The sequence below is a fragment of the Helicoverpa zea genome, chromosome 13, assembly GCF_022581195.2.
Source record: "Helicoverpa zea isolate HzStark_Cry1AcR chromosome 13, ilHelZeax1.1, whole genome shotgun sequence".
Taxonomy (NCBI): Eukaryota; Metazoa; Arthropoda; class Insecta; order Lepidoptera; family Noctuidae; genus Helicoverpa; species Helicoverpa zea.
The window spans coordinates 5,842,014-5,854,101 of record NC_061464.1 but is presented as its reverse complement, the minus strand read 5'-3'; the positions used below and the strand labels follow the sequence as shown (position 1 = coordinate 5,854,101).

Below are 12,088 nucleotides of genomic sequence, written 5' to 3'. Positions count from 1 at the left end.
TATCATTCTGCCCCACCAGTGGGGCACTTTGATACATGGGGTGCAAATTTAAACTGACTAAATCCCAATATAAACTGTTCTTAGAAACCAGAAGTGAGGGCAGTTTTTTTAAAGAAGGTAACGCACAACTAAGTACTTCTTCAATTATTTAATGACAATCAAATTATAAACTAAAACAATTTCACCTGAGTTAACTCTATATAATTACTGCAAAATAACAATTTTACAAAAACAAGAATCAAGAAAAGAAAAAACGGGGGCTACACGACACCGATGCCGACCATCGACTAAAAATCCAACGAGAATGAATTTATGAACGATGACCGAAGGTTAGAAACCTCTTCTTCTGATTCCGACGGGGCATTTCAATGTCTTCACTATTACTATTCACTCGTCATCACAACTTCATCTTGACTAGAATCGGAATCTATTTCTGCAGGCAAAGAAGTCACTCTATTTTTCTTTTTTGGCTCGGTTAATCCCAATAGATTTTTCGCTCCACACATTTGTGGGTTGAATATGGAGTTTCTGGGCCAGGTAACGATGTTCTTGCCCTTTTTTTCGAATTGTCATAGTTCCCGTTGACTGAGTCAAATAGCTCGTCGAAAAATAAAAGCACTGATGGAACTGCATTTCTGCTAAGCCTTTTGCTTGCAGTAAAAAATTTCGGGTTAAAATGTGAGTGGCAAATTCTTACATTTTCAAAGACAAACTTGGGATCCATCATTAAAACTATCGAGATATAAGTACTAACGTACTAGAGAAGCTACGTCAAATAACTGAACTGTCCTATTCTTCGTAATTTGAATCTCTAGTTCGCTGCAGCGTTAAAATAATAACAATTCGTCTAAACCGTAACGAATTTACCACAGCGCTAGATTTGCTGCGGAAGTGTATTTATTCTCGGCAAAAAAGGTCTTAAGAGCCATGTATAACACGGCACTTACGCGTCTTCTTCAACAAAGTGCAACAAAATGTCTTCCCTATAGGCTATGACAGGAGTACTATAGAATGGATAACGTAGGTATTTTGCCTACGGGGTTTATTTCGTAAATAATAGACATTTTTTTAAACAAAACAAAATATATTAATTTTGTTTAGTTACCCTTAAATAATATGAGTTTAGTCATATTTTGCCTTTTTGTTGAATAATCAACGCTTTGATCTGTTTTTGCTTCATGTTTTAAACGGATACAGATATTACGGCTGCTTAAAATCATAACATAGTTCTTATTGTTAATGAACTATTCGTTGTTATTGGTAACGATTTGTCCATCAGTTTGCAAATCAATGTAGTTATCACTCGTGGGTAAATTCAGCCAAAACTCTCTTCTGTTCAATGGCATTAGGGGGACCAATTTTGTAACAATACCCTCTTTCTTCGATGATTTCACCCCTCGGGGGATAGTATTTGAAAGTGGAGGAATAGTGTTGACATTAAATTTCTGCATCAAGAAGTTCAGTTCTTGGTAAGACTCATCAAAATCTGTTTTATAGAACAGATTTCGCGATCCTTTGACGAACTTAGCTTCAACCACTGGGTTTAGCAAAAATGTGCTAAGAGCTGAATCATCATTTGTATTACGCCGTGGAACTCGTTTCTTTTTCACCCCTTGGTATGATTTTTGCACTTCGATAACGTCTATGTTCTTTCTACAATTCGCTATAATAGACTTGTAGTCCTCGTAATCATAAACTCCATCTCGACGCCTCATCTCTTTTCTATATTTCCGTGTACGCCGTCAGCAGACATATGGGTATGGCCTTTAGTAAGAAATCTCAGAGTGATAGTATCAATATTAATGCACTCAGAATTAACAACCATTACCAGCGTTGTAAATAAAAACAAATTTTTATTTTGTCCAGTGCAATTGTCACACCACAGTGTTAATCTCTTTCCGAAATAAGAAAATCCATCAATGCATCTATTATATTATTAGCATCTCGACCCATCATTGCTTTATGTCACACAACACACTTGCTGTTTATCTTTGCATCTTCACGTAGTGGTTCTGCTGTTCTTTGTGGGGATTAATTAATAAGCTAAGCGCAAGCGAAGGACCCACCCGGTACCATTTTAAAGCTCTGTTCACTATTTAGAAGCTCCACAGGGTTAATGAGATTCATGCGTAACAAGTGAGGACAACGGCAAAGCTTGCGCACACGATTCTTCATAAGCTTTACATGTTAGAGACGAAAGAGGTAATGTTTCTCTAATTTTCTCGCATAACAATAATTGCGAACCTGAAGCAATTAAGCAAATATTTTTTTAATAATAATAGTAATTTCTAAGCAAATTACAAAATCTGACAAAACATACTTATTGTTCGCGTTGATATAATTTCGCGATTTTCTATTGTAATGTTCTTCCAGGGACTGCATACCGGCGTATTTCCACAATGTCTGAAATAGAATATGTAAGATGAGCAGACCTTTGAATTTGTTTTAAATAATATGATAACCCTATTAACAATGTTTTTTGACACCACATTATATAGCTAGTAAGTAAGTTTAAGGCATATAATAGCAATGGCTATAACAGTATAGGTACTTAATAGGAGACTGTTGTGATTGCACAATGAATGAATGATGATGAATGCACACATCAGACTTCTTTAGTATACGTTTATCTGCTTGGCTTTTTGTTTTATTATATACTGAGCGTAGAGAACTTTCCATAACTTCTTCTCTTGCTTTCATTTTTCAACCGACTTCAAAAAAAAGGAGGAGGTTCTCAATTCGGCTGTATTTTTTTTGTTTGTTACTCGATTTCTCAAAGACGCCTGGACCGATTTCAAAAATTCTTTTTTATTTGAAAGGGTATGCTTGTCATTTGGTCCCATTGTCATCAGATCAGGATCTGATGGTGGAAACCCTGAGAAATCGAGGGCATCTCTTGAAAATTGTAGGCGAGCATGGGGTACAAACTTTATATTTATGTGTTTATCTGATGAGACTACAATACTATGGAGGTTTAGGGCAGATCTGATGATGGAGACGACAGAGGATCGAGGGAACTCCTAAACGGCACATCTTAACTACCTCGTGTTTGGGCTTATTTTATTAGTGTTGACAAGATCTTTACACCGAAATGAGTAATGACCAGTGGTCGGAATAGGTAGAGCTATTTTGGCTACTTGCGACATGAGGACATAACATGGATATGCCAAATATTTCCCGGAATCCCGGGAATTCTTGGAATTAAAAAAACATTGTTCAAGTAGTTTTTATAGGAATAAGTAGAAGTATTTTTGTTATTTGCTACATGCGGACATAACATAGATATGCCAAATATTTCCAAAAATTCCGGGAATTATCGAAATTAAAAAAAAAACAACTAAGTACTTTCTTTTGTCAGTGCTTAATTAGAACATTATATTTAAATGGATAATCCACTTTTATTAGTTTACTATAGTAAATAGGAGACATGGAATATAAATAAAATGCGATGATCGAGTTAGATATATTATTTAATTTTCAAAACAGTTGACATTACTGGTTGGTCTGTCTACAACGATATATAAATATACTTAACTAAAGTAGTAAGTAGCAAATAAATTACAAAAATATGCATAAAGAACTTTGTACTATATCATTCGTAAAAATGTAATTATGACATTTTCAGCATTAATAACGCCGTCGTATTGAAAACATTGATAGAGAGTAGGTATTTTCACGACTCGCAGTGACGTGAAGCCGTTTCCTTATGTTAATCTTTAACGATTAGTAACAAAACTTTACGATACACTTTCTATTCCTAGAAGCTCTTGACATGCTCGTAAATGAAAGACTTCACGCTACTGCGCGTGATGAAAATAATTAACTATTTTTTTATTAATTTAATCTTTTTATTAAATTATTCTAAACCGGTAGACGATGATGTTTCATCGTCTACCAATTCTTCGCTGAAAAACCCATCACCATCTACGGAATTGAAATAAATGACCATCAGTTTTTCTATATTATCCATTTTTAATGTATTTCTTTTTACATCCATAATCCATTTATATATGGAAAATGAACGTTCGACATCTGTTGAGGTCATTGGAGCAAATTTGCATTTCAATAAAATTTGGTCATCTGTTTCATTTCTTACAATTTTTTCACTCCATTCTCGTAATATATCTATATCCGGATTTCTTTCTATAACTTTTTCAATTTTATTTTTAATATTTTCTGATGCACACTCATTTATACAAGTTCTGACTGTATCTAATATTAAAAATGAATCACTTAGCGTCAAGTGGTGCTTTTGTAATTCTTTTAAAGCAAACGGTATAACTGAAAAATATTCATCTATATATTGTAACTCGTTTTGTATGTTTTCTTTTTGTAATATGTTTTTCGCGTTTCGGATAGCTATTGCATCAGAGCTGCATAAATGAGACAAAACATCTTTTATTGCATCAAAATGTTTTGCGTAGTATGATGCTGCCTCCAACCAAGTACCCCACCTTGTAATAATTGGTTGTGGAGGTAGTGGTAAGTCAGGGTATTTTCTTTTAAAAATGCGAACACGGCTTGGCGCTTTTAGAAATATTTTTTTTACATTTGATATCAAAATATCCACATCATTATATTCCATTCGAATTTGCTCAGAAACACGATGAAGTGCGTGAGCAAAACATGTTACATGTTTTAATTGTGGTAAATAGCATTTCAATTTTTGCCCTGCAGATATCATATATGCTACACTATCAGTACATAGTATTAAAATATTATCAACTTTTTCTTCAAACGAGTTTTGCCATAGATTTTCAAGACACTGTATTACAAAGTTGGCAATGGTTTGTCCATTAACCACCTCTAACATCTTGCAGGCAATTAAATATGGCCGATTTGAGATATTCTCATGCAATGGTTTTATCAAAAAATGTACAATATTTCTACCTAAAAAATCTGTTGTCTCGTCTAATGATATCCACAATTTTTCAGTTTGATTTTTTTCATAAATTGTTTTGATTTTGTTAGTAAAAACTTTATCTAAATATACTTTTCGTAACAGCGACTCATCGGGTACTTTACGACTAGTACAAGTACAACAACAAACAGTACAGATATATTTCTGAAAAAACTCCTTGAATGCTGGATTTTTCATCTGCGACCAGGGAATATTGCACAGAACCAGAAACTTGATCAGGTCGGAATAAAATTCCTCCGGAGGCCGTTTAAACGTTCCCTTGTGCACGGCTCCTTCGACATGTCTATTGATGTTACATTTTTTCGCCGTTATATGGCTCTCGCACTTCGAGCAATATATTGAACGACTAGCGTGGTCGTATAACAGCTCTGGATATTCGGATATCCACTTTTGTACTGTTTCTTCCTTGATATTTGGCATTTTTGGCTTTTCTTGTTTATCGCCCTAAAACAATAGTAAACAGTTAAAATCTTTCCAATAAATAGTCGAAATAAAAACGGTGTGAAAAATTCACGAAAAATTGTTCCACACACAGTTGCACAATTGCACAGTAAGTATGAGATACATAATTCAAATGCATTTTGTTAGCCGATTAAGACAATCAGATAGAACACTGTCAAGCTCATGTCCGAAAATATTTAGGTAAGAGCAGTCAATAGCCAATGAAAATGGTTATTGTGGGAAAACGCGGTACTTGAAGGGGTGTGCGAGGGGGAGGACTTAGTCCACCTTGTATTGTAATTGACTTAGCTTTTAACACAAGATTATATTAGAAAAAAGCGGTCAGGTGCGTGTCGGATCACCTACAAGGTGTAGGGTAGCGGAAGAGCACAATTTACGTAAACAAGTTCCCTGCTACTCAGGTCACTAACGAAAAATTCCACTTCAAACTTTTGTATATCAAAATTGGCTGTGACAAACAGACGGACAAGGCAAAACTATAAAGCTTCCTTTGGAACTTCGGAAGCCTGAAAAAATATGTATTTAGCAGAGGACAATTACTTTACTTTTTCACTAAATGTCCTTTGTAGATATTATAAAAATAAAAAACACTTACCCAAATGTGGTAGGTAAATCAAATAAACAGTTTCAAATGTATCCAGTCCGCAAAAAACAAATCAAAATTCGTAAATCCAAGCCAAAGTATTCGTGTTAGTAAGATTCCAGAAACCAGTTAACAAGCCAACGTCAAATAAAATAAGGAACACAATAAATCACACGTGCGCACTCTACAAGCCGAAACAAAAGAGTGAGTGAAGCCCGCTGTACCTGTATTTGTATAAGTGAGACAGCTAATACTTTAGACGTTTTAAGATAGAAAGAGACAAAAAATAAGCGACGAAAACAGCGCTTACGACGGGTTGGCAACATGGAGCATAAACATATAATAATAAAAGAGAGATAAATTGGTTTGTTCTTGATGTATCGATAACTTAGTGTAGCAGGAGCTGGTCAGGAAAACTCGTAGACTGATTTGACAATTGTGTATTACATTAATTACAATAAATACGAAATAACAAAATGCGGCGTCACCGCCGTGGTAAAATGAGAAGCGCCGTCTCGCTCGCAGCGGCGCAGGCGAGCGCTCGTGCCCGCCGATCCCGCGCCCCTCCCGCTGCCCGCGTAAACCCGGCGCTAGCACTCCCCTCGCGCTCCCCCTCAGCCGTCGCGTACCTCCAGCCGGTGGCAGCGATATTATCTTTTTCTATTCTGTATTGTGTAGGCATTTAATATTTCCTTGTGCAGTAAAGTATATTTAGTATCGTTTCTAACAGTTTTACTTAATTAATTCATATTTCACGAAGCTACCTCTAACAACGTTCCAGGATCCCTGTGTGTGTTTATAAGTAAGTATATACTGTTTGGGTGCTCACCTACTACCTGCTCATAACTGCCCACTTACCCATATTAACTCACTTAAATCAATCGACAATTTCAAAATCCCGGGATTTCAGAGGCATGTCCATGTTAATATCAATGTTTGCGGTCATTCACCCCAAATAGCTCTACCTATTCCGACCACTGGTAATGACTGCCACTGCAAGGTCCGAGATGCAGATGCAGTACAGTTTAGGGAACTCCTTAATGGTTGATAGCAGCTACATAATGTTTGGGTTTATTTTATTCGTGGTGACAAGAACTTTAAGCTGAGATGGGTTATGACTGCCACAGCAAGGTCAGTGATGCAGGTGCAGTACAGTTTAGGGAACTCCTTAATGGTCGATAGCAGCTACATAGTGTTTAGGCGTATTTTATTCGTATTGATGTACACTTTAAGCTGAGATGGGTAATATTGCAGATTCGACAGTGAAGACGAAAAACAGTTTAAGGATATTCTAAATGGAAATGTTTACCGACGTTTAAGTATTGGAAGGAAGATCTCTTAACCTCGTTATTTCTGCCAACGCCCTGCCGTCGTGTGGTCGATTAAGTAACTTGTTGGCATCCAAATCTGACAAAACTATACCTTCTATACTTCTGACACGACTTAGCGCAAAATACCTCGTATTTGGGCTTATATTCTTTGTATTGATAAGAACTTTCCACTTATATGGATAGTGACAACTATTCGTATCACTAAAAAGCTGTAAATAAAAAACTTTTTACAAAAAAATTAAACCGACTTCCAAAAACACTAAAAAAAAAAAAAAATTTTAGGTGCATCGGCCTAGAAGTCGGTGGCAAAATTAACTTAGTAACATCCATTAGACACCGACTTCTAGGCCGATGCACCTAAAATTATTTTTTTTTTTGCTTTTTAGTGTTTTTGGAAGTCGGTTTAATTTTATTATTTTATCATTAAAATTTTCGATCGTTTTTCTATTTGCAACCTTTAAACGGTATATTTGTTTTCTTGTTTTTTGAATAATTTTACACAACTTTTTATTATTATTGATAGCATTTTCGTACATACGCCGCAACCTTCTAATAGTTAATGCATGCTTTTTGTTCATACATATATTAATAGGTGTTTTAGAGGATGTAGGTTCATTATTCTTAGTTTTGTCCTCTTCAAGGTCAGTCTTTTTCGCTTTCTGTCTTTTTTTCTGTTCTCTCCATTTTTGCCTCTGGTTTACCTTTTCATTTTCTGATAACTCTGTTATTTTTTTATTCTTTAATTTAATTATAGTTAAATCTTTCTTTTTATACTCTTCATACCTTTCGGGGTTTTTTTTAAGTTTTTCCCGATATCTTCTCATTTTTTTCAGCTGGCGTAAGTGGCATCTTTATAGTAAAACATATAATATATGTATACTTGAATATTATGTATTAGTATGATATAATATACAAATACGACGTGAAATACTGACTAATGAGCCTACATCCCAGCAAAATGACAACCACATTATATTACTATAGGTAGAGACTCTTAAAAGCTCGTTTTGTTAAGAATTGTTTATTCATAATAATCGCATTCATCTTCACAATAATGATCATATATTATTGCATATAATGTGCATTGCTGACACCAAAAAAAGTCAACATTTATTAAATTCTTCACTTTAGTGTTATCGTGTATAATAAAGTGGTATGGTTTATGGACCAAAGTTGTAGGAAATCCACAACCAAAACATTTTTCTGCAGTTCGAAAATGAGTGATTACCCACGGCCATAATGACCCTTGCAATAATATAATATCATTTTTAGTTAGGTATTTATCAACGTTTGCAAAAATAACCAGTTTTGTTAAGTACCTGAAAAAAAAATTTTGGATAGGTACTCATGTCAATATTATTGAAATGCATACATTTTTCTAGAACTTGGGTCATTTGAATTATTTCTGAATATATTAGAATTCTTATTCAGAGATACAAAGTGACATGAATATAATGTACCATCTTCCTAAGAATTCCATTCCGAAACTTTTTACTTCCAATTCTACGTTACCTGCGTTTTGGAACAGAAGTATCGGAATTCTACTAGCTAGACTCCATTTTTACAAATTATAAATACAACGGTTTTATTACAAATTGAACAAAATTTTTATTCCGAGATAATTCTTAAAAGACAAATACGCAATTGAATTAGCAACAATAAACTTAGAAAACAATCATTAACAAGTGCTAAGCAAATGTGCACTCACTAATCAATTATTTATCTATTCAAGTTTTCATAACTTCACGCCGAAACGCAAATAAATTACAAGTGTATTAAAATCTAAGAAACATCGGACATAGTCACAAGTCCCAATTATATAAACATTAACTTTTGCCAAACAAACAAAAAATAATAATAATTTACAAGTGTTTGAAATAGACTTTTAGAAAATTGGGCATAGGTTCCCCGAAGTCCTATAATTGTAAACTCTAACTTTTTCCAAAACAAAATACAAAATAATCACAAATGTTTGAAACAAAATTTAAAGGACATCAACCATAAGCCTAAGTGTTTGGGCTTGAACATGAACATAACAATATTGCACTATTTTTGACTTTATTGAGTAGCTTACAGTACATAGAAAACATATATATAGGAAGTTTTGTATCAAATTGTTTAATTAAATAATAAAAAATAAAACTTCAACACTTTAAAATAAATGATTTACTTTTATTCATTTTCATACGTTATTAAAACGTGGTCTAAAAACTGGGCCGGTGGAGTTATATTTTCATACCTGGCCCAGCTTAAATACCATATCACAGACATGATGTGAGCGCAGCAACCTACAGTCCTTCGGCCGACTATGCAATTGCAGCAATAATGCTTGATAGCTTGTATGCCTTGATATTGATCATTATATAATATATATACAAAATATATTTTACGGTCTATATGTCGGCTTTGTAGTTTCCCTCGCAATAATGTGCAATTCTCGACCGAAGGAAATCCTTGTAAAAGGTCACTGGCTCTATCGATGCACACTTCAATGGTATAGGAACCATCATTTCTTATGTGCTCCCCATAATAAGACTTTGCCTGTTTAATCTGATATGTTCCACATGCTAATAACACAAGTTCATCAAATGTTAATCTAGGAAATTGAACAATTTCAATAGTAGCGTTTAAGTTGTAGAATTGTGTCCGTCTTCGATTTAAATTATTTATTTATTTATTTTGCAAAAAATGTATACAGATGCATCCTTAGCCTAGGTATACATTACCCTGTTAGGGCGCAGCAAATTAACTTAAAACTAAATAATTGTATTACAATATTTTCAAAAATAATACTATTTAATTTAATTCTATTAGACTAACATAAAAATACAAATTCCAATATAGATATTTATATATTATAATTATGACTTAAAAATAAATTAGTTACAAGAAATTTATAAGATTATAAGAAATTAACAATGTCTAGAAATCTACTACTTATTGCACAATTTTTATAGGAACGACATAATACTGTTTTGTTTTTAGTCACACTTACATTTAAAACAACAATATTTATTTTCAATTACATAATTACAACAATATTTATTTTCAATTACATAATTTAAAACAACAATATTTATTTTCAATTAAATACATTTAAAACAACAATAATTATTTGCAATTACGTATTCAGCTAATATATTGTTTGTATGCAATTTTTCATTTACCAGATTTACAATTTGTCCTGCATCTGGTCTATCTGATACCCTTTGGTGGAACTTGTTTATCAAGGCGGCAGCTATTTTAAAATCTGTCATAGCATGAGTGGATGCAGTATTAAAAAATTCACTCCTAAATATTTTATAGGACATTTTAAAAATTCCATTTACTGCTTCAACTATCCATCTGCACATTGTCACCGTTCTTGACTTATTAGCTGCCGCTGTTGATAGTTGAGTTTCACCTTGTTGTAGGGATAAGGGAAAGTGAACAGTATAGTTGCACTGTTGCAGTAAAGGGACACAATTCCTGAAACCCCTATCCAGCAAAAAAACATCCCCAGGTTGAAAATAACTTCGTAAAGTACTGTTTTCACTCTGGCCCAAACCTTGTAACCTCGTTTGACTGGTTTCATGGGCATGTACTGTTTGAGTGATGACCTGCCCTTAAATTTGACCATACATTCGTCGATGCTTTGGGATTTTGAAACTGAACATTCCCTCATAAAACGTTCTATCAGAGGGCGTAACTTGAACAATTTATCATATCCTGGTTCACCTCGCATTGCCATTTTAGAATTATCATTTATGTGCAGGCACTCCATCAATTTTTTGTACCTTTTCAATGGCATTACATCAGCTATCGGTTGGACATGATAGAGTGGGTTGGAGGACCAGTATTGAGTTTCATCATGTAAAGGATGTAATGACATCAACATATGTATACCAAGTAGTGCCTTTATTTCGGCTGGAGTTGTATCAGTCCAGTGTTTTGTCTGTTTTTGGTGAGCATATAAATTTGTTTGTTCTGTAATTGTATTTATCACGTCTTTGTCAAAAAATCTTTCAAAATATTCTATGGGTGGTGTGACAATAGAGAAAAAATAATTTGGAGAAATATTCACATCAAACCCATCTTCTTCATATATTTTAGTAATTTCGTTCAGCTGTTCTAAATTCATTTTCTTCCAATCCGTTTCATCACAATCAGAATTATTATCCACGTCATCCATTTCCTCACCATGATCATCATCACTAACGCAAAGTTCCGAGTCATCACGTACAATATCTTGATTTTGTGTTTCTGTAGTGTTCGCCTTCTTACGAAGTTATATTCTTGTATATTCTTGTAATGGTTCTTCATCGCTAGAAGACCAATCTTGATCATCTTCATCGGTGAAAAGCCTATCTATAACAATGGGGTTTTTTTGGTGGGTAACAGTGACAGTTTGTTGATGACTGTTAGTGTTAAGATTAGGACGACTAGCTGATGAGTTCAAAGAGGATTTCGAAGCCGATGATAGTGAAGTTCGGGTGTTATCTTCTTCAGATTCAGACATTTCCAAGTCATCTTCTGACTCAGGTCCATCAGGTATGTTTATCAACTCTACTAAATCGGCGTATTTTAGTGGTGCTGCCCGTTTACGTTTTCGTGGTGACATCTGAAAAAAAAAACAATGAAACGGGCATTGGCAACTATGTGTCCAAGATAAAATAATTCATGGTCATAGGCAACTATTTTGCCACCGGTAGCAGGCAGTGGCAAAGTCAAACATTTGGGTTCCTAAATGGTAGGTCTCTATACAAATTGACAAAATATTATCGTAATAAGTTAAATTAGACTATAAACAAA

General features: G+C 34.2%; 1 protein-coding gene across 1 annotated transcript; it reads right to left on the bottom strand.

Annotated features, from left to right (window-relative positions):
• Positions 1 to 3,452: 3,452 nt before the first annotated feature.
• Positions 3,453 to 6,949, bottom strand: LOC124635764. Its single transcript, XM_047171716.1, has 2 exons — positions 5,979 to 6,949; positions 3,453 to 5,365 (listed from the first exon to the last, which is right to left on the bottom strand). Exon 2 carries the CDS (start codon positions 5,339 to 5,341, stop codon positions 3,857 to 3,859), a length of 1,485 nt encoding a protein of 494 aa, XP_047027672.1. The 5' UTR covers positions 5,342 to 5,365; positions 5,979 to 6,949; the 3' UTR covers positions 3,453 to 3,856.
• Between the last annotated feature and the right edge of the window lie 5,139 nt (positions 6,950 to 12,088).